This window comes from Bufo bufo, chromosome 7 (genome assembly GCF_905171765.1).
Source record: "Bufo bufo chromosome 7, aBufBuf1.1, whole genome shotgun sequence".
Taxonomy (NCBI): domain Eukaryota; kingdom Metazoa; phylum Chordata; class Amphibia; order Anura; family Bufonidae; genus Bufo; species Bufo bufo.
Window position 1 is genome coordinate 156,735,839 of NC_053395.1, and position 24,205 is coordinate 156,760,043.

Here is a 24,205-nt window from a genome sequence, read left to right on the forward strand (position 1 = left end):
CAGGGCAAGAGGGGCCCAGTCTGCCACTGCCGAAACACCTAAAATTTGGGTTAAAAACGTCCAAATGGGCACCATCCCTCAAGTCACCACTAGTCCCAGCGCCCATCTCTGCACTAATGTGGCTGAATGCACAGGGATCCCACAGACTTGTTCCTAAATGTAATGAGAAGAAGCCTGAGGAGAGGCTGGGAACATAGACCGAAGTGTATACACTACATACTGGGAGCACACGCAGCCTCACTCCCCTACCAGCCGTGCACGTGACGCTGCCAGATCTTGGCATGACGGGAAATGTAGTCCTCTACCTCACCGTCTGCCCGCACCGCGCAGGAGCTGTGACTACAGCTCCCACAATCCCTCGCGGCCACCCGGAGCACGTTGGGTCGTTCTTGCGGTAGTAGCCACACACACTGTCATCATGTCGTCTGGCTGTAAGGTCGGTCCGTCCATTCTGAACAGCGACCTGTCTCGCCTGGCGGCGGAGTGCGAGCGCATGCTGCAATGCGGGGCCGACTACCTGCACCTGGATGTCATGGACGGGTGAGGGACCTCTGTGTGTGGCCGTGGGTAACGCTTGACCATGTGCGACTGTTAAGTGCGGTTTTGAAATCTCTGGTTCTAGAGGTGTGAATGGCTCCTTGCTTTCTAGTAATTAAACCATTGCGTTTTTCATAGATACGATCGGCCGACAGACTGGTCACTGTCGGTTATCAGATAATCACAATGCAGATCAGTCGGGGGGGAACAAGTCCTTAGAAAAAGTAAGCGCCACCCGAGCTGACTCTTATATGCGCTGCCCCCTGGAGGATATCAGACGTACTGCACCTGGCCGGACGTTCACTTGTAGTAAGGCTGCCTTCACACGCTGCGGGTTTTGTTGCAGACATTTTCAGCGTCTGATAATCGATTCCATTCAGAAGCCATGTGCTTGCTGCCAATTACACCCTTGTTCAGATGAATGGTTCTGAATTTCAGTTGCAGAAAATTTCTGCAGCAGGATCTGCTTGATGTGAAGGCGTCCTAAGACCACCCGCATACAGGTGAACGCACACAAGATCCGCCTGAATTTTAGCACGGATGTATGTGCGTTTCTGCAGCATATTCGCACCAAAATCCGCAATTTCTAACAGCAGGATTTGATGCGGTTTTGCCGCAGATCTCCTCCTTCCAATGAGAAGGGTAAAATCTGCACCAAAAACCGCAAACATACGATAATTGAAATGCTATTAAATTTGAAATCCGCACAGAAAAAATCTGCAAAGTATCCACGAGATTTGGGCAATCTCATACACTTTGCTGGTACCGCAATACGCTGTGGTTTTTCCTCCCGGGAATCCGCTTGGAAAATCTGCAATGTCTGCAGGCGGCCTCAGGATTAAACACCGTTTTCTGCGCCGCGTATTACAGTACTGGCAAAGTGTGTGGGGTCAGACAAATCTCGCACACGTTATGCTTTTTTTCTTCCATGTGGAAATTGACCTGCCGCGTGGATTTTCCCACATTTTTTGTTCATATTTCATCTTTTTAAGGGCAAGGTGAGATCTGCAGCAAAGCCGCTTCCAATCCGCAAGTAAGACATGTGTTTTCTGCTGCGGAAACGTATGGGAATTTGCGCGGAATTTCTGCAAGACCGTCTCGCATGGTCAGGTTTCTGCTTGCAGTTTTGGAAGCCAAAACCAGGAGCGAATTCAAAAAAGAGGAGACGTCGCCCAGAAGCGGTCTCTCTATACCCCAAACACCTGCACGCTTTTTCGAGCTTTCCTATGTCCCAGACCCAAGTGACTGGTCCTGAGCTGTAATACCAAGCACAGTCGCTATACAGCATACAGAGAAATGTGGAGGCTGTGGCCCCTGCCGATCTGATATTGAGGACCTATCCTGTACAGGAAAACCGCTCTGATTGGTCCCTTGCCTGCAACTCTGGAGTCTCCGCTGTTCGTGTCACCGGCGCCGTGACAGTTCCTTGTGTCACAGCAGTATTTAGCAATTCAGTGTAACTGTACACCCTGGTGCACAAAGTTAGTTCTCCCCGGGCGTATACAGTTATGTCCTGGTGCTGGAAGGGGTTAAAACGTTTTTTTTTTAAAATTGATGACCTATCCTCAGGATAGCCAAGAACAGAGAAGACCGGCACTCGCTATATTGGATGCAACTTTATCCTTTTAAAGTTGCATCCAATATAGCGATTTCCGGTCGTCTTTGTTCTTGGATTAATGGGACTCCGACCCTGGACGCGCGCACCGCTCACTATATACTCAGAGTGCCGGCTGATATATCTTCTGTGCTATCCTCAGGATAGGTCATCAATGTCAGATCGGTGCCAGTCAGCTGTTTGAAGAGACCGCAGCGCTCATACGAGCACTGCCTTCTCTTCATTGTTTACCATTAGAACTATGGCGTCGCCTTTCACTTCTATGGTGCCGTCCTATGGAAGTGAATGAGGACGCCATACTTGTAATTACGCTGCTCACCACTGCAGTTGTGACGGCAAGCGGGAATACAGTGAAGAGAAGGCTGCGCTCGTACAACCCCCGCCGATCTGATATTGATGACCCATCTTGAGCATATGTCATCGATATAAAGCAGACAATCCCTTTAATAGGTATAGCCAGCAAAAGTGAAATGAAGTAAAAGCATCCACGGCACGGGGATCACATGACTGCGGAGGCCAGTGATTGGCTGTAGTGATTACGTCCATGAGAACGGCGTAGTGTCCTTTCTGGTCAGGGATAGGAGCAGCAGAGCTTTCACAAGGTGACTATATATTATATCATATATATTTTTTACACTATCCCCCTGCTTGTACTTCATTACACTTCTTTTAGTCGGACAACCCCCTTTAAGTTTGTGCCACGTCCACCCTCTTCCAGGCACAGGTGTACTAGTGATGGCTTTGTACTCGTTCGCACGTACATGTGACGGTATCGGGTGCTACAGGCGGACATATCTTGCTTTCCACTGCTGTCAACTGCCATAGAATATCTCTACGGAAGAGGAGACATTGATCGCTTTCCTCTTCTCCACATACATCTGTATAGATCTGGTTCTGTTGGATTCTGTGACTCCACGCGGACTTGTATCGTTGTGACTCAAAACTGCGCAGTGAGTGTTTCAGCTCCACGGATGTACACTAGGTGGCGCTCTATAACCTTCATGATATGATATTGCTTATTAGAGATGAGCAAATCGATTCCAAGCAAATCAGAAATTCGAGGTGGGTCCGAATTTTTGGTGATTTAATTTGGGTAAATTTTGGAGAGTGAGAGAAAAAAAAGGGAGACTAGGTACAAGGAGATCTCAGAGTGCCATACACAGATTCTCAGGCCAATTGGAACAATTTCAATTTGAGTTGACTTGATCTCTGATCAGGAATGATTTTAGGCCTTCCCCAGGATTGGGACCATTTATCAGGGGTTCCCTGTGTGATACGGTCACAACGTTATTCTATTGTCATATAATGGTAATATGATTGTTGCGTCCTGTATGGGCGCAGTACTGTCCAGCTGTGTGCGTTCTTCTGTACTAGGTCACGAACAAGGGAAACATTTGTCCGCAATGAAAATCAATCATGAACGCCCTTTTAACCCATTTCTGCCATTAATAAAGCACAGTTCCTTCCCTAATATCTTGGGATGTATGGCGGCGTAGTTCCTGCAGTCATGTGGCGGTAGCACAGCATTGTATATGGACTGTGACCGGGTACTTTCTGTATGACACTATCTGCACTGTTTCTAGATTACTTCATTTGATTTGGGAATTTTCTCCGCAAAGATGCGACTTTTTTAACGCGCAAATATAAATTAGACCAGTCTTAGTGAATATGAACCCGTCGAACTGAAAAAGAACCACTAGAGGTCAGACTAATAACAATATGCCCAAATCATCAATGGCTTAACTGACCTCCATAGCGGACCGTCTCCTTAAGGGTCCATTCACACATCCGTATAACACTGGCAATGTGCATTCCGCATTTTGCAGACCGCACATTGCTGGCACTATAGAAAATGCCTAATCTTGTCCGCAATTAGAATAGGACATGTTCTATTTTTTTCGGGAACAGAATTGCAGACCTGGAAGTGCGGATCCGCATTTCCGGATCTGGACATCACATAGTGTGGCCCCATAGAAATGAATGGGTCCGCAATTCCGTTCCGCATTATGCGAAACAGAATTGCAGACGTGTGAATGGAGCCTAACTGTGACCTCCACAGCAGCCTGCCCCTAGGGTGGCCAGAGGTCCAGTTTTAGGCCGGACAGTCCGGCACAGGGCCTGAACGGACACAGGGATGTCATTTTGAACAGCTCACTCTCAGACTGCAGCACTGTGCTGTCTGAGCGTGAGCTGCAGGGAGAAAGTCCCTCTCCCTCCCACCACTGCAGCTGACAGAAGTTGATTTTTAACTTCATTTTTTCAATCCTCGTCAGCTGCGGAGTGGGGGGGGGGGGGGGGGGGGGGTCTTAGTGGAACCTGGGGGTGGGGTTTTTAAGTCTGTCTTTTGAGGGTGGCCTGAATGGTCACCCTACCTGCCCCTGAACTGTGATCTCCACAGCACTCCGCTCCCTTAACAGTGCCATCCACAGTGCCCTGCCCCTTTAAAGGGATTCTGTCACCTCGTTTTAGGTTATAGAGCTACGGACATGCACGGCTAGATCGCAGCTAGCATGTCCGCAATATACCGGTCCTAGAGGGCTGTGTGCTTTTATTTAGTTGAAAAAATTATTTTGGAGATATGTAAATTAGTCTTGTAAATTGCCCAAGGGGCTGTACGAACCTTCCTGGTGCCCAGCCACGCCCCCTGTGAAGGAGCCCAGCACCGCCTATGTCCTCCGAATCTCCTCCTTTCTTCACAGTTAGATTGCCGTAATCTCGCAATGCCCTATAGGACCGGTATATTGCGGACATGCTAGCGGCGATCTAGCCGTGCATGTCCGCAGCTCTATAACCTGAAACGAGGTGACAGAATCCCTTTAATGCTGACCTGCAGCAGTGAAGAAAAATGGCTGGGTTGTTATGGAAACCTGGTGTAAAACTGTGTATGTGGAGACTAAGGGCATGCGAGCTTCTATTGGCTGATAAGGGACATGTGGCCGTGTGTATGGAAGTTGGGGTATGAAGAGAAAGACCTGCAGGCTTCTATTGGCTAATGAAGGTCATGTGATGTGCCATATTTGCAGAATATCTCAGGAACGGTACATGCTAGAGAGTTGAGACCTGGTCTAAAACCTTCCCGGACACCTGATGTACCTGTGTGCCAAATTTTGTGATTGTAAATGTGACGGTGCGGATTCCTTTAGCGGACACACACACACTCGGCTTTATATATTAGATGGAGGCCAAAAATACAATGAGAACATAGCCTTACTGCCTGGCTACATAAAAGAAACCAACACGCTGGGTCCTGGACGGCTCTTAAAGGCACCAGGTACATGTGCTCGTCTTCAGCATCTGATTTGTGTCTTATTCCTCTTGTTGCAGGCATTTTGTTCCTAATCTCACGTTTGGTCATCCTGTGGTGGAGTGCCTCCGAAAGCATCTAGGAAATGACCCATTTTTTGGTAATGCTTAATGTAACTTTTTCCTTTGTCTGCAGTCCACGGTCCAGTAGTGGCTTGTTCACTGTTTTCTCTCCTCTGATCTGATATTGAAGGATATCTGTAATCTGAGAAACCACTTTAACCCTTTAAGGCCCAGAGTTTTTTTTTTTTTGCGTTTTCGTTTTGCGCACCCTGCCTTCCCAGAGCCATAACTTTTTTTATTGTTCACATAGTCATATGAGGGCTTGTTTTTTTGCGGGACAAGTTGTACTTTCCAACGTCACCATTTAATATTGCATATGATGTAGTGGGAAGCGGGAAAAAAATTCCAAATGGGGTGAAATTGCAAAAAAAAAAAGCAATTCCACCAGTTTTACAGTTTTTTTTTATTTACGACGTTCGATGTGCGATAAAACTGACCTTTTTGATCACTTTTTTTATTTATTTATTTTTTGCAGAAAATGAAGCGACTAAAAACGGCAACTCGGCCATTTGGACGCTTTTTGCTATTTGCTGTATGGGAAATACATTTTTATATTTTTATACTATGGGCGTTTTCACACATCGTGACACCCATGATGTGTATTTTCTTAATTTTTTTTTAGTTCTTTTTATTTTGGGAAAAGGGGGGTAATTTGAATTTTTTTTAAATTTATTTTTTTACACTTTTATATTTCCCATAGGGAACTATAACTTGCAATCATTAGATTGCTATCTCATAGACTCCAATGCACTAGTATTGGAGTCTATGAGAAAATTGCTTGTTTCCTATGGAGCCCTATTTCAGGCAAGGGCTCCATAGGAAATACTATGCAGCAGCCTCATGTCATTCATAAAGACAGGGGCTACTGCATACGCACGAAAGTGCGCACTTTCGGTTTCAGTGCGCTCAGATGCCGTGGTCAGGATTGACCACGGCATCTAAGGGGTTAAATGTCCATGATCGGCATTACTGCGGGTGTCTGCTAAAAGAAGCAGGCGGCCACCTGCGGCTATGGCGCCCGCAGAGGGCAGGAGCGGGCGCCAACTTTAAAGGGGTTCTGCATTTTTTTTTAACTGATGATCTATCCTCTGGATAGATCATCAGCATCTGATCGGCGGGGGTCCGACACCCGGGACCCCTGCCGATCAGCTGTTTGAGAAGGCAGTAGCGCTGGCAGTAGTGCCGTGGCCTTCTCGCTGTTTACCGCAGGCCCAGTGACGTCATCACCATGGGAACGCCTCTGTTAGAATATACTGTCGGATATGAGTTAGATCGTGAAACTCATATCCGACATAGTGATGGGGACACTTCTAGTTAGAATATACTACGAACTGTGTACATGACAGCGAGAAGGCCACGGCGCTACTGCCTGCTGCCTGGCAGCACCCGATCTCTTACAGGGGGCTGTGATCCGCACAATTAACCCCTCAGGTGCTGCACCTGAGGGGTTAATTTTGCATATCATAGCCCCCTGTAAGAGATCAGGGGCTGCCAGGCAGCAGGGGGCAGATCCCCCTCCCTCCCCAGTTTGAATATCATTGGTGGCCAGTGTGCGGCCCCCACCCCGGCCCCCCCTCCCTCCCTCTATTGTAATATCATTGGTGGCCAGTGTGCTCCCTCCCTCTATTGTAATATCATTGGTGGCCAGTGTGCGGCCCCCCCCCTCCCTCCCTCTATTGTAATATCATTGGTGGCTCAGGTGCTGCACCTGAGGGGTTAATTGTGCATATCATAGCCCCCTGTAAGAGATCAGGGGCTGCCAGGCAGCAGGGGGCAGATCCCCCTCCCTCCCCAGTTTGAATATCATTGGTGGCCAGTGTGCGGCCCCCGGCCCCCCCTCCCTCCCTCTATTGTATTATCATTGGTGGCCAGTGTGCGGCCTCCCCCGGCCCCCCCTCCCTCCCTTTATTGTATTATCATTGGTGGCCAGTGTGCGGCCCCCCCCTCCCTCCCTCTATTGTAATATCATTGGTGGCCAGTTGCGCCTCCCCCCCCCCTCCCCGATCATTGGTGGCAGCGGAGAGTTCCGATCGGAGTCCCAGTTTAATCGCTGGGGCTCCGATCGGTAACCATGGCAACCAGGATGCTACTGCAGGCCTGGTTGCCATGGTTACTTAGCAATATTACAATATTAGAAGCATCATACTTACCTGCTGCGCTGTCTGTGACCGGCCGGGAGCTCCTCCTACTGGTAAGTGACAGGTCTGTGCGGAGCATTGCTTAATGATCTGTCACTTACCAGTAGGAGGAGCTCCCAGCCGGTCACAGACAGCACAGCAGGTAAGTATGATGCTTCTAATATTGTAATATTGCTAAGTAATAAAGTAACCATGGCAACCAGGCCTGCAGTAGCGTCCTTGTTGCCATGGTTACCGATCGGAGCCCCAGAGCGATTAAACTGGGACTCCGATCGGAACTCTCCGCTGCCACCAATGATCGGGGGGGAGGGGAGGCCACACACTGGCCACCAATGATAATACAATAGAGGGAGGGAGGGGGGGCCGCACACTGGCCACCAATGATAATGCAATAAAGGGAGGGAGGGGGGGCCGGGGGAGGCCGCACACTGGCCACCAATGATATTACAATAGAGGGAGGGGGGCCGCACTGGCCACCAATGAAATTAAAACTGGGGAGGGAGGGTGGTCTGCCCCCTGCTGCCTGGCAGCCCCTGATCTCTTACAGGGGGCTAGGATATGCACAATTAACCCCTCAGGTGCAGCACCTGAGGGGTTAATTGTGCGGATCACAGCCCCCTGTAAGAGATCGGGTGCTGCCAGGCAGCAGGGGGCAGTCATGTACACAGTTCGTGGTATATTCTAACTAGAAGCGTCCCCATCACTATGGGATCGCCTCTGTGTTAGAATATACTGTCGGATATGAGTTTTCACGAAGTGAAAACTCATCTCTGAAAAAGCTTTTATGCAGACGGATCTTCGGATCCGTCTGTATGAAAGTAACCTACGGATCACGGACGCGGATGCCATCTTGTGTGCATCCGTGTTCTTTCACGGACCCATTGACTTGAATGGGTCCGTGAACCGTTGTCCGTCAAAAAAATAGACGGACAGGAAACACGGATCACGGATGCGGCTGCAAAACAGTGCATTTTCCGTTTTTTCCACGGACCCATTGAAAGTCAAACGGCACAACGGCCACGGATGCACACAACGGTCGTGTGCATGAGGCCTAAAAAAAACTGCCGAACCCCTTTAAACACCCACCCAGCGCCGTACAAGTATGGCGCTGGGCGTGTAGGGGTTAAAGGGAGTCTGTCACCCGAAGATTCACTGTTAAACTAGGCACAATGCCTTGTAGGGCTAGATGATGTGAATGCAGTATCTTTCACCTAGTGATCCATTGCTTCATTCTGGAGAAAAAGTACTTTTAATACATCTGCAAATGAGCAGTTAAGTGCACTCAGGGTGGGCCCAAGCAGTTTTGTGCACCCTTGCTCCCCCTACTTCCTAGTGTGTAGTGACAAAAACTTTGTCCGGCCGTCAGCCAGCGTTTGTGCCATGTCATGCAACCAGACCATCTCTGACGGAGATGTGAACTCAGCCTCAATTACCTCCTATCAGCAGAGAAAATGTATGTGTATATCCTTTTTACTGTTTTCATGTGTATGGTTTTTCTCTTTTCCACCCCAGATATGCACATGATGGTTGCTAAACCGGAACAGTGGGTTAAACCCATGGCAGCTGCAGGTGCCAACCAATACACATTCCATATAGAAGCCACCGAAAACCCTGGAGCCCTGATTAAAGAGATCCGAGAAAGTGGCATGAAGGTAAGTGTAGCTAGAGGTGGTAGTACTAGTAGGTTTGTGTATATGGGCTGTGTTTAGTTTTCTCGGTGTAGTGGAAGTAATCCACAAAGCAAAAACCAGAACCGCTCTTAAAAGCTGGGACGATCCTTTATTCTTGAGTACAGCAAGCACATACAAATAATCGCCCGAGTGTAAATGCGTTTTGGACAAACTACGCGTCATGTAATGATTAAGGAAATGTAGTTTGTCCAAAAGGCGTCTACAGCCTGGGTGCCGTGATTATTTGTACGTGCTTGCTGTACTCAAGAATAAAGGATCGTCACAGCTTTTAAGAGCGGTTCTGGTTTTTACTTTGTGGATTACAAAAGGTCGGGAATCGGCCGGGCACGTCCGGTATAAAAAAGGTGCGGGTGAGCTGGAGCTTACTTTTGCATATGTAGTGGAAGTATGTCCTTGGGTTAAAAAATGAGGCTTCGCTATATAATTCACCATATCATTTTTGCAACTACTGTAAGGCTACTTTCACACTTGCGTTTTTCTTTTCCGGCATAGAGTTCCGTCACAGGGGCTCTATACCGGAAAATAACTGATCAGGCATATCCCCATGCACTCTGAATGGAGAGTAATCCGTTCAGTTTGCATCAGGATGTCTTCAGTTCAGTCGTTTTGACTGATCAGGCAAAAGAGAAAACCGTAGCATGCTACGGTTTTATCTCCGGCGAAAAAAACTGAAGACTTGCCTGAATGCCGGATCCGTCATTTTTTTCCATAGGAATGTATTAGTGCCGGATCCGGCATTCAAAATACCGGAATGCCGGATCCGTCCTTCCGGTCTGCGCATGCGCAGACCTTTAAAAATGAAAAAAAAAAAAAAAACGGATCCGTTTTGCCTGATGACACCGGAAAAACGGATCCGGTATTGCAATGCATTTTTCTGACTGATCAGGCATTTTTCTGACTGATCAGGATCCTGATCAGTCTGAAAAATGCCTGATCAGTCAGAAAAAATGACATCCGTTTGCATACAGTTTGCCTGATCAGGCAGTCAGTTCAGGCAACGGAACTGCCTGCCGGAATCAAACAACGCAAGTGTGAAAGTACCCTTAATTGCTGTGGTGTCCAGAAATGATCGTTCTGAAACCCCATTCACACAGTGCGGTTCAGGAGCTGCTGTGCAGGTGTGAGATGTGCCGTAATCTTATGCAACAAAACAGAGGGACTCCATCCACAACTGTCATTTTCTCTTTGGCGGGAAGGTGCGGGGCAGATTTGGGAAAGTGGAAATATCGGAGTCAGAAGGGCAGTTTTGGTCCTAACGTTACTCTTCTTTTTTTTTTTTTACAGGTGGGCCTTGGTATTAAACCGAACACCACAGTGGAATATCTCGCACCATGGGCAAATCAGATTGATATGGCTCTGGTGATGACTGTGGAACCCGGTTTTGGTGGACAGAAGTTCATGGAAGACATGATGCCCAAGGTAAGTGATTACTTAGTGTGGACAGTGCAACTGGTTGCCGTAAGGGTAAATGTACAAAGTCAGCTTAAAATATTAGACTGGAAGAGATTCTTATGTTCCTCCGTGTTTAATGGCGGAATTCTTCAATTAATGGGGTTGACCAGTCAGTAAAATGCCAGTGATTGGCTGATCCCTTGTTTTCTGTGTGTAGAGAGGGACAAGGAATACTGAATGTTTGAGATGTGCCAGCAGCCTGCCTCTCTAAACAGAAGATTCATACTCATCTGCTCCTTGCCGCATGGGTACTCTACCCTGGCTCCAGTTCATACATTGCACCAGTCTCTGGTGACATGCACAGCTCCAGCCAGTCACCGCCTTCAGTGTTGATGTGCTGCTTATGGCCACTGGACTGCTGAAGCATAGACACACTGGAGCGGTGGGGAGTAGATAAGTAGAACTGTTCTAATTAGAGAGAAGGGCTATTGGCACTTTCAAAAACCGTATTATTCCCGGAGAACCTTTTTAAGATCCTTTTATAACACAGGACTATTTTCGGGCAGGTTCTTGGTAATAAACGTTCATACGAACGCTAGTCCCCAATACTAGGCCCCTGTAAAGGTGCTGCGGATTGTTCCTCCATCGGATGAAGTAATGGTCTATGCTGACACATTCCTTGCTGAGGTGATTGCATCATGTAAATGCAGCTCTCACCTCCTCGCAATTATCAGGATGGAATGTTTTATTCCCGATAATTGCCTGCTCCTGTAAATATCTCATTAGATATGTTTGTAATATCTGAGTGGAGTAGCAGACTGCTCAGCCGCCATCTTATGTGGCTTCAGTAGTATGCGGACAGGAGGTGCAACAACACTGGTTTCTCCTTCAACTTTCAGAATTGGGAAAGTTGGGACATTGAGCAATTCGTGGTCCCACAACACACATATGTAGTTGAATGATCACTGGGATTTTAGTAGCTTGTGCCTGGAGTTCCCAGGATGAACGGTAGCATTTCTGTGCGCATACATGTTGGAAGTACAACTTCATCTGGTAGATGATACAGATAATGATGATGTATGCCAGATCTGTGGGGGTCCGACACCAACAATAATCTGTTTCCAGCTAAGGCAGGGCTTGACAAATTTCCTTGGAATCTAGGAGCCAGCTAAAAAAGTTAGGAGCCGTTTTTTTTTTTTTGCCTTATTTTCAACGACAAAAATAAAATAATCTTAAATTAACATATAAAGAAGTCTAGAACCAAACAACATGGGCATTGTTTATTATCAGTGTACTGTGACGTCACTGTTTGCCGCATCTCCTCAGTGTTTATCAGTGTACTGTAACGTCACTGTGTGTATAATCCCTGCGCTGTGACGTCACTGTGTGTATAATCCCTGCCCTGTGACGTCACTGTGTGTATAATCCCTGCGCTGCAGCTGACAGAACTGAGATCCCTTCCCCAGGATGTTTGGTCCGGGCTCATTCATCTCACTGCAGCTATGAAATCCACAGCGTATTGCAGCAAATACCAGCAAAATGGATAAGATTTTACCAAAAATCCTCACACTTCATAAAATCCACACGGAAATGAACCTACTGTGCACATTTCAAATCCGCACCGTGGTAATATATGATTTCACCACGTGTAACTGATTGTGGCTGAATTCCACAGCAAATCCACACGCTACATGTAGAGTTTGATAAAACTCCACAACAGGTAATCCTCTGTGGAAAATATTTCCATTGGAATTACCCTAGGAATACTGCGGGGGCCTTCCAGCTCGCTCATGGATTATCACCAAGCTTTCCTGGTCTCCTAGTCCTGAGGAGAACATATCTCAGTACGGGAACATATAGAGAAGTTATCAGATGATTTGGCCATTCAGGAGTCTTAGTTCTCAAAGGAGCTGCAACCCGGCTTTCCAAGACTCCTGAATGGGTAAATCATATGATAGCGTATCTAAATGTTCCTATACTGAGATATATTCTCCTCAGGAGACCAGGAAAGCTGGGTGACAGACAGCCTGTATACCACACAGCTCTCCTAGGAGCTGCCACCCGGCTTTCTGTGTGGTATACAGGCTGTCACCCAGCTTTCCTAGAAAGGGAAAGAACTAAGAAATGGCCGAATGGTAACTGCAGGGATAGAGCACGGTGCAGGAATGGCCACCAGTTGTGGCTAGCAGGAGCTCCGGCCTAATGACGGCAGCAGGTATGCAGCTCCCCGCTGGGTTCATGGCCGTGCTCGAGGCCAACTTGGCTGCAGCAGGCAGACATTACAAACTTTGAGCCTGGTGGATAAGTGCAGAGCGCATCATTTACCGCCGCAGAGCCGGCCGTGCAGGGACCTGGCAGCACTTGGTGCCCTGGGATGTTGCGCTGCCCGATCATGTCCCCTGCTGTGTACAGCAGGAGGAATGATGATGGGCTGATCTTCTTTCCTCCACTTGTCAGCGAGTGCAGCGCCGCTACCTGTGCTCCCGCTCTGCCTCCCCTGCACTAACTCCTCTTCCCCCGCCGAGCCTCTCTCATCGGGACACGGGCTCTGATGTCTGCCGGACAGTTATCACATAAGTATTACGCGGGCTCCGGTAAAGGCTTCGCCATTTTTAACTGCCCTGGAGATGACGCACGGCGACATCAGCACGCTGCGACCGATAGACGGCGAGAGTGGCCAAACCACGATGGAGCCGAAAGCTGAGGGGTCCGGGCAGGGTGGCAGTCCGAGCCTGGGCGCAAGTGATAAAAAAAAAAAAAAAAGTTTAATTTTGCTCGCGGTCCTAACCCTCCAGGGGCTGCGCCCGGCTGCTGGTGTGCTGGGCCTATTTTCAAGCAGGGGCAAATACCCAGGCGCCAGGACAAAATTCCTAGTCGCCATGGCGACCTGGCGCCTGGGATTTGTCAAGCCCTGAGCTAAGGGGTACTGCAGCTCAGCTCCCATTGAATGTAAGCTAAGCTGTAGTACCCATCACAGCCACTACATGGTGTACGGAGCTGCTTCCAGTTCTTTACTTACATGGTATAGTTTCTGGCACCGTGGATGCTGGGTACCAGCAATCTGACAGTGGTGACCTATCCTGAGCATAATTCATCAATATCTGTAGCCCAGACAACTCCTTTGAAGGGGTTGGCCACTTTGCTGCTAAATTACAGTAATGCCATACACTCTGAGATTACCCTACTCGTAAGGAGATGCCCCCTCGGTAGGGTTAGCTGTGTGAACAGTCGCTGCTTTTCCAGGATGGCGCTAGTTTCCTGTACTGTTCCTGTGCTGGAAGTGTTAAGTGCAGGTAAAGAACAAGGAAGCACTGCATGTCCTGTACCTGCACCTCAGCGCAGTACAGGAAGCAAAAAGCACAAGCAACCAGATCGCATTTTCAAGTCCCCTAAGGCTACTTTCACACTAGCGTTTTTTGTGGATCTGTCATGGATTTGCAAAAACGCTTCCATTACAATAATCCAACCGCATGCATCAGTCATGAACTGATCCGGTTGTATTATGTCTTCTATAGCCATGACTGATCCGTCTGGAACACCATTGAAAGTCAATGGTGGACGATTGTTTGTTTTCTATTGTGTCAGTGAAAACGGGTCCGTCCCCATTGACTTACATTGTGTGCCAGGACGGATCAGTTTGGCTCCGCTTCGTCAGGCGGACAGCAAAACGCTGCAATACAAAAAAATAAAATAAAAATGGCTCTTGGAAGGCGAGGAAGGAAAATGTGAAAATGAAAAAATTAGGCTGTGCCCTGAAAGGGTTAAAGAGACTGGAAAGTTATAAAACGATGGGAACTGGGACTGTTGGCGTCAAAGGAATGGGGTAGAGAAGATTTTTGTAATAACTGTCTATCATTTCTGCCTGATGCATGGTGTAGAAATTTCATGCATACTGAAACAAAAAGCCTGCAATACCGCGTGCGTCCTTAAATGCTGCCAGCGCTGTTTTCCAGTCGGCCCTGTGTCTTGCTGTAACAGATTGATCTTCATTTATAATATTCCTTTCCAAATTTATAGGTGCAGTGGTTAAGATCACAGTTTCCATCGCTTGACATAGAGGTGGATGGGGGAGTTGGACCAGACAATATTCACCGCTGTGCAGAGGTTAGTATTATATAGATATTTTTTTTTAAACCTTTAGTTCTCTGTGAGGGAGATTTATCAAACAAATTGGTGTAAAGGAAAACTGGCCTAGTTGCCGATAGCAGCCAATTAGATTCCACCCTTCATTTTTCAGAGCTCCTTTTGATAATGAAAGGAGGAATCTGATTGGCTGCTATGGGCAACTAAACCTTTACACCAGTTTGATAAATTTCCCCCTGTGTATTTAATTAAATCTAAAAAAGAAGCCCATAGAAGCAAAGACAGATCTCCTTCTGCACAGGATTATTCGGAGGTCTCTAGTTCAGATGAAAATACCTTGGCGGTAGAAAGTGGGGAAGTTCTATCCGACTTGTCCTCGGAGGAGGATAGGGGTGGTAGGCCGTTCTTCCCCATTCAGGACGTTGATCAACTTAGAGCTACAATGAATATTGAGGACCCCAAGAAAGTGAGATCAGTACAGGAAGTAATGTTTGAGGGGTTGGAAGGTAGAAAAAAGAGTTTCATTCACAAGAATGTGGCAGCTATGATAACAAACAAGTGGAAAAATCTGAATAAGCGCAGTTTTATAACCTCGTCAGTAAAGCGCAAATACCCCTTTGACGCCGCAAATTCAATACTCTAGGACCGCGCACCTAAGATTGATGTGCCAAATCAATAGTGAAAAAAAAAGAGTGAAGTTAAATATCCCCCAGGGGTCTTATATGACCTTGTGGGGGATGCAAAGTGTAAAATAAAAAAATAGTGTTTAACCACTTCCCATCTGGGCCCTTTGCCCCCTTCCTGACCAGGCCAAATTTTGCAAAACGGACATATCTCACTTTATGTGGTAATAACTTTGGAACGCCTTTATTTATCCAAGTCATTCAGAGATTGTTTTCTCGTGACACATTGTACTTCATGATAGTCATAAATTTGAGTCAAAATATTTCACCTTTATTTATGAAAAAATCCCAAATTTACCCAAAAATGTAAAAAAAATCGCAATTTTCTAAATTTCAATTTCTCTGCTTTTAAAACAGAAAGTGATACCTCATAAAATATTTATTATTTAACATTCCCCATATGTCTACTTTATGTTGGCATCATTTTGGAAATGTCATTTTATTTTTTTAGGACGTTAGAAGGCTTAGAAGTTTAGAAGCAATTCTTCAAATTTTTAAGAAAATTGCCAAAACCCACTTTATAAGGACCAGTTCAGGTCTGAAGTCACTTTGTGGGGCCTACATAGTGGATACCCCCATAAATGACCCCATTGTAGAAACTACACCCCTCAAGGTATTCAAAACCGATTTTACAAACTTTGTTAACCCTTTAGGCGTTCCACAAGAATTAAAGGAAAATGGAGATCAAATTTTTAAATTTCACTTTTTTGGCAGATTTTCCATTTTAATCAATTTTTTTCTCTAACACATCGATGGTTAACAGCCAAACAAAACTCAATATTTATTACCCAGATTCTGCGGTTTACAGAAACACCCCACATGTGGTCGTAAACTGCTGTATGGGCACACGGCAGGGCGCAGAAGGAAAGGAACTCCACATGGTTTTTAGATGCCATGTCCCATTTGAAGCCCCCTGATGCACCCTTACAGTAGAAACTCCCAAGAAGTGACCCCATTTTGGAAACTAGGGGATAAGGTGCCAGTTTTATTAGTACTATTTTTGGGTACATATGATTTTTTGATCATTCAATATAACACTTTATGGGGCAAGGTGACCAAAAAATTGGTTGTTTTAGCACAGTTTCTATTTATTTATTTTTACAGCGTTCACCTTAGGGGTTCAGTCAAGTGACATTTTTATAGAGCAGATTGTTACGGACGTAGCGATACCTAATATGTATACTTTTTCTCATTTATTAAAGTTTTACACAATAATAGCATTTTTGAAACCAAAAAATTATGTTTTAATGTGTCCATGTTCTGAGAGCTATAGTTTTTTTATTTTTTGAGAGATTTTCTTATGTAGGGGCTCATTTTTTGCGGGATGAGGTGACGGTTTTATTGGTACCATTTTGTGGGACATACGCGTTTTTGATCACTTGGTGTTGCACCTTTTGTGATGCAAGGTGACAAAAATTGCTTGTTTTGACACAGTTTTTTTTTTTTTTTTTTACGGTGTTCACCCGAGGGGTTAGGTCATGTGATATTTTTATAGAGCTGGTTTTTACGGACGCGGCAATACCTAATATGTATACTTTTTTTTATTTGTTTCACTTTAACACAATAATAGCATTTTTGAAACCAAAAAAATTATGTTTTAGTGTCTCCATGTTCTAAGAGCTATAGTTTTTTTATTTTTTGAGAGATTTTCTTATGTAGGGGCTCATTTTTTGCGGGATGAGGTGACGGTTTTATTGGTACCATTTTCTGGGACATACGCGTTTTTGATCACTTGGTGTTGCACCTTTTGTGATGCAAGGTGACAAAAATTGCTTGTTTTGACACAGTTTTTTTTATTTATTTTTTACGGTGTTCATCCGAGGGGTTAGGTCATGTGATATTTTTATAGAGCTGGTTTTTACGGACGCGGCAATACTAAATATGTCTATTTTACTTTATTTTTTCTATTTTAATTTTTTTTTTTTTATTCCTAACTTGGGAACTTTTTTTTTTTTTACATGTGAAACTTTATTTTATTTTATTTTTTCAACCCTTTATTTTTTTTATTTTTTTTTACACTTTTCGTCCCCCATAAGGTCATACAAGACCTCTGGGGGACATTTACTTCACTTTTTCTTTTTTTTTTCACAGTTGATTTCTCCTGTAACTGGGGCTGACATAGTAGCCCCAGTTACAGGACAAATGCACCCCTATAGAGGCTGTACAGCAGCAATCCAGCGCTGTACAGCCTCACAGCAGGGCTGATCGAGGTCTCTGAGAGACCTCACACAGCCCCTGCACTCTCCGGTCACGGCGGTCACATGACCGCCGGGCCGGAACAGGAAGCGCACAGCGCTTCCTGCTCTGCAGACACAGCGCTCGGTGAGCGCTGTGTCTGCAGCGATCGTGAAGGCAGGGACACCTGGGCACTGTCCCTGCCTTGTCTTAGGGTTGCCCTGCTGTCACTGACAGCGGGCAACCCGATCAGCAGCTGCACGATTAGCGTGCAGCTGCTATTTCTGACAGGACGTTTTAAAACGTGCTGTCAGAAATAGACGTCCACCCATAGGACGTTTATATCCTATGGGCGGACGTGAGGCGGTTAAAAAAAAGTTTCACATGTAAAAAACAAAAAAATTCTCCAATTAAGTAAAAAAAAAGTTAAAAATAGAAAAAAAAATAGACCTATTTGGTATTGCCGCGTCCGTAATGACTGGATCTATAAATATATCACATGATCCACCCTGTCCGATAAAAACCATAAAAAAATAAAAACTGTCAAAAAAAGACATTTTTGGCACCTTACATCACAAAAAGTGCAACTCCAAGTGATCAAAAAGGCGTATGTCCCACAAAATGAGACCAGTCGAACAGTCACCTCATCCCGCAATAAATGAACCCCTGCATAAGAAAATCGCTCAAAAAATAAAAAAACTATAGCTCTCAAAACATGGAGACATTAAAACATCATTTTTTAGTTTTAAAAATGCTATTATATTGTTAAAGTGAAAAAAAAAAAAAAGTATACATATTAGGTATCGCCGTGTCTGTAACAACCAGCTCTATAAAAATATCACATGACCTAACCCCTCAGGTGAACACTGTGAAAAAACTAAAATAAAAACAGTGCCAAAAAAGCAATTTTTTTGTCACCTTAAATCACAAGCGATCAAAAAGGCGTATGCCCACCAAAATAGTACCAATCAAACCGTCACCTCATCCCGCAAAAAAATGACTCTAAGACAATTGGTCAAAAAATTAAAAAAAACTGACTCTCAGACAATGGAGACACTAAAATGTTTTGTTTTTTTTTTGCTTCAAAACTGCTATTATTGTGTTAAAGTGAAATACGGTAAATAAAAAAACAAAAACAGAACCTCCAAATCAAAATTATGCTCCATAGCGTTCTCAGGAGAATGTCTTTGGGACGGTTCTAGATAAGATCCTAGAAAAGGCAGCGGACAAAATAGAGTTTACTTCAACTCCCCCAAGAAGGTTTCAAATAACTTCACACAGTCCCACTAATCTTTCAAAGATATGGCAAGGGGTACAGGATTTAAGAATCTCAGGCGTAATAAAAGAGGTCCCAGAATCAGAAAAGACTCAAGTCTTTTCCTGGTACAAAAACCAGATGGCTCTTCGCGAACCATCATAAACCGAAGAGACCTAAACAAATCTATAATGTACAAAAAATTCTAAATGGAATCAATCTCGTCCATTGTTCCCCTAATAATAAAACAGGCCTACATGACGTCCTTGGATCTCAAGGACGCCTACTACCATGTACCTATCCATCAGAATTCACAAAAATATCTTTGGTTTGGACTAAAAGGCCCAGAACACATATTGCACCATTTTCAGTTCTGCGCCCTTCCATTTGGCATTTCCTCAGCACCAAGGGTCTTCATGAAACTTGTAGTGGAGATGTTGTCTTCCTTCACACGAGAAGGTCTAGTAATATTTCCGTACCTAGACCATTTCCTCCTACTGTGGTTCCCCGAAAATAAGACATCCCCCGAAAATAAGACCTATTTGCAGTTTTGCCTCTCGCTGTAATATAAGGCATCCCCCTGAAAATAAGGCCTCCCCGATAATAAGGCCCCCCCGGAATATAAGGCCCCAGAAGCTACTGTAAGGCGTCTGACTCCTCTGGACCGTAGCGGCGGGCGCCGCCGCGCAGCTCACTGATTGGCCGCAGCGCAGCCAGAGCTGTTCAGGCAGTGCGAGGTCTCTTTAAATCAGAGAGCCCACGCCGCCTGCTGCTCGCTCTGCCCTGACAGTCTGGCTGACTCACATTTAGACAGTGAGTGAGTCGCGCAGGGCAGGAGTCGGGCACATTGTGTGGAATCTGGCCGGCACGGACACACAGGGGGTGACTGAGGTAGGGGGGGGGAAATGTCTGATAAAGTGGTTGGGGGATGTCTGGTGAAGGTGGGAGAGACTAAATAATCCAGTGTCCGCTGGCACAGGGGAGGGGGATCACTTAAAATCACACAGGGGGATCAGAGGGGGGAATCAAAATGACACAGGAGGATAAGAAGGGGGTACTAAAATGGTAATTCTCCCCCCTCAGATTCTCCTGTGTCATTTTGATTCCCCCCTCTGATCCCCCTGTGTCATGGAAAAATAAGACATCCCTGAAAATAAGACCTAGCGCATCTTTGGGAGCAAAAATTAATATAAGACACTGTCTTATTTTCGGGGAAACAGGGTAGTAGGAAATTCGGAAGCAGAGACAGCCACACAAACATACTACTTCCTACAAAATATTTCGGATCTGGGTTGGCTGGGAAATACAAAAAAATCTTACCTAATTCCGTCACCCAACAGGAGATTCCTTGGTGTAATATTAGACTCGGTAGTACAAATGTCATCGCTGCCTCAGGAAAAAAGAGACATCAAGGGAAAAATAGAAAAATTCTAAGCTCAGGACAGCTGCTCGATCAGGAACGCCATGAGCATTCTAGGTCTTATGACCTGCTGCATAACAGCAGTTGCATGGTGCCAAGCTCACGCCAGAGCTATACAAACCTGGATATTAAGCAGTTGGAACAAAGAACAGTGATCCTTAGAAAAGGTAATAAAAATTCCACTCCTGATAAAATCGGATTTAAATTGGTGGAAGAAGGAAACAAACCTAGCCAGAGGAGTAATCTGGCAAAAAGAACCAGCAATACAAATAGTAACAGATGCAAGCGCGGTAGGATGGGGAGCAAAAGTGGCCTCCTCAAATTGGCAAGGAAAGTGGCTAGAAGAAATAAGGAACGAGTCATCAAACTACAAAGAATTAAGAGCGGTCTGAGAAACTTTAAAATTAAATCAGAGTATATTAAACAAAAAACATCTAAAAATATTCTCGGGACAACCCGACAGCAGTCGCTTACCTGAAACCTCAAGGGGGCACAAGGTCCCAAAAGTTGAGATCCCTAGCAGGAGAAATATTTTCTTGGGCATATTAAAATGTCCTGTCTATTACAGCAATTCATCTGAAAGGATCAGAAAATTCAGAGGCAGATTTCCTAAGCAGAAAGACTCTGGACCCATGAGAATGGTTGTTAAATCCAGAGGTATTTAAAAAAAAAATTGTAACCAGATGGGGCCAACCACAAATATACCTTTTTGCCTCAAAAAGAAATACAAAGGTCAAGCGCTTTTGTTTCCTAGATCCCTTCCAGTAAAATGGACTTGAAACCTGGCATATGCATTCCCTCCTTGGGCGTTAATTCCCAGGGTTCTGCAGAAGATCCTAACAGACCCGGTGACAGTAATATTAATAACCCCCTATTGGCCCAAGAGAAGCTGGTTCTCCATCCTAAAGAACTTGGCTATGGAAGATCCATGGCATTTACCTTTTCAGGAGGACATTCTTTCACAGGGACTAATCCTACACCAAAACCCAGGTCTCTTCAAACTATCGGCCTGGATCCTGAAAGTGTGATCTTAAGAAGTAAAGGCCCCTCGGATGAGGTTATCAATACTTTAAAAGCCAGCAGAAAGAAAGTTACTGCCACCATTTATCTAAAGATCTGGCAAAAGTACTGTTCGTGGTTGCGAGAAGCCTCTCCAGATATATCCTCTCCGTGCATACAAAAGATCTTAGATCTTAGAATTCTTGCAAAGAGGCCTAGACTTAGGCCTTAGGCCAAGTACTTTGAAAGTGCAGTTATCAGCCCTGGAGGCCTTCTACGATACCAACTTAGCTGACCACAGATGGGTTAGAAGGTTTATAAAAGCCACGTCCTGACGTAGACCATCATTAAAACATAAGATTCCTTAATGGGACCTAAACTTAGTCCTTAATGGGTTGACAAAATCTCCATTTGCCCCAATGACAGACATCTCCTTAAAACACCTCTCTCTTAAGACTGCCTTCTTAATAGCAATAATATCTGCTAGACGCATAGGAGAGATCCAGGATTTTTCATGTAGAGAACCTTATCTGTCCATTTTCCCAGACAGAATTGTATTAAAATTAGACCTGGGCTTCCTCCCGAAGGTAGTTTCAAATTTTCATAGAGACCAGGAAATTATTTTGCCATCCTTCTGTAGTGACCCAAAAGATACCACGGAAGAAAAATGTTATCTCCTAGATGTAAGGGAGATAATTATTCAGTACTTAAACGCCACAGAAATTTTCAGGAAGGATGATAACTTCTTATACAGTTTGCGGGAAAAAATAAAGGGAAGAAGCTCTCCAAACCATCCATAGGGCATCTGATGAAAACAACTATTTCTTGCTACTACTCCCTAATGGGTCAAAATTGTCCTACTGGAATAAAGGCCCATTCCACTAGAGCTATGATCTCTTCATGGGCATAGAAAGCCGGGGGTGTCTCTTGACCAGATATACAAGGCGGCGACTTGGTCTAGTATCAATACTTTCATAAGACACTATCGCCTGAATATTTCTGCCTCCGCGGATTTGGCTTTGGCCAAAAAGTGTTGCAAGCAGTTACCCCCCCCCATCCAGAGGGCATGCCAGAAAAATGATGCCCTACTGTAAAAAGGAGTTACGGTATATAAAAATGCCAGAAACACCCTAGCTAGCCCAGTAAGGTGCTGACTGCTCCTGTTATTGCTTGTGGGAACTGCTGGTGCTCACCTCTTTTTCTCTGCTGTAGTGGTGTACGTTCATCCATTTTACCATGTGTCTGAGGCCCACAAGAATAGGAGTTGTTCCTTCTGGCATCTAGATGTGTAATAGAGAATATGGGCCTAAATGAAAGAGGTTATCCGGGAATTTAATATTGATTCCCTATCCTCAGGTTAGGCTGTCAGTATCAGATTGGTGGGAGTTGGACTCCCAGCACCCACGCCGATCACCGGAGCTCCATTGAGCGCTGTGGTCTCCTCAAAGCTGAGACTGAATGAGACTGAGCCTCTGCTAGGTCATGTGAACTATGGACAGAGACATCAATGGCTTAGGACAGAGGTGGGGAATATCTAAGAATTCCGTTATGGATTCCACTACCACGAACCATAAGTCATGGTCTGTGGTAGCGGAATCCATAACGGAATTCTTAGATAACCCGAACCTTGTACGCTGAACTTGAAACACAAGTTTGCTCATCCCTAGTGGGAAACCTTTTTGCTGCCAAGGGCCATTTGGGTATTTGTAACATCGTTCGCGGGCCATACAACATTCCAGCTGCCTATATTCTCAGGGATAACAGAAATGTGCCAATGGTATTATTAGTGTATAGCCAGCAATCGGCTAATGCTCTGGCAGTGAGCCAGGGGCCATATGAAATGATCCAGCGGGCCGCAGGTTTCCCACCCCTGGCCTAGGAAGAGGCCTAAGTGCTTCTGGAGCGACACGGCCTCTTCCAACAGCTGATTGGGGGGGGGGGGGCTGCTGGGATTTGGACCCCTGCAGATGATACTGATGGCCTATCAATATCAAATTACCGGATAAACCCTTTAAATATACCTGATGAGAACTCTTGCTTAGCTGCTGAAGTATCTATGGAAATGACTAAATGTAATTTAGTTTTGTTCTTTAATCTGACAGGCTGGCGCTAATATGATTGTGTCTGGAAGTGCCATTATGAAGAGTGACGACCCGCGCTCCGTGATCAATCTTCTCCGGAATGCCTGCTGTGAAGCCGCTCAGAAGCGCTCATTGGATCGGTGAATCCTGGTAAATGCCGGACGGATACACTGGTTGTGACCAGACCACGATCAAGTCTTTCCAGACAGGAAGCAGGCCTGGGACATGGACTTTGCGGGTGTGCACCACTGGACTCCTTGAAGCAATTCTCTTTTCCCGTGAAGAATGACTATTACTTTTCCCTTTCATACACATCATGGTTTGTCTTACAAGACATCCACCAGAGAAACTTGTTTTCTTTTGGAGGAAATATGTTCTTCCCTCTTGAAACCTAATGTGGAACTAAGCCCGTAAGCAAAAGATTGAAGTATGCCAGGCTGGGGTCTTTAGCATTTGCATGATACCTTGCCATATCTATGAGGATCTAATACACACGACTACTTACCTGTTATTTTTTTTAAACCATAAAACTTTGTTCAAACATACTGTATAAACGTCTATTTTATCATGTTGTCCTAAAAGAAATAGATAAACTCCATAGCTGGTGGAATGCCAATATGGTGCAGGTGACCTAAAGCAACGAGTGCACTGCTACCTTCAGTTTGATGATAGTTCCCTTTTTTTTTAATCCTCCATTGTCCGATATAGTACTGCAAGGCTTTGTTCACACGGATTTTACAGAGGTGCAGTTTTTTTAAATGTGAATGCCA

General features: G+C 45.3%; 1 protein-coding gene across 1 annotated transcript; it reads left to right on the plus strand.

Annotated features, from left to right (window-relative positions):
- The first annotated feature begins 418 nt into the window (after positions 1-418).
- Positions 419-23,974, plus strand: RPE (ribulose-5-phosphate-3-epimerase). The gene is made up of 6 exons (XM_040441992.1): positions 419-540; positions 5,477-5,556; positions 9,169-9,308; positions 10,632-10,766; positions 14,757-14,843; positions 23,457-23,974. Exons 1-6 carry the CDS (start codon positions 419-421, stop codon positions 23,577-23,579), a joined length of 687 nt encoding a protein of 228 aa, XP_040297926.1. The 3' UTR covers positions 23,580-23,974.
- The last annotated feature ends 231 nt before the right edge of the window (positions 23,975-24,205 follow it).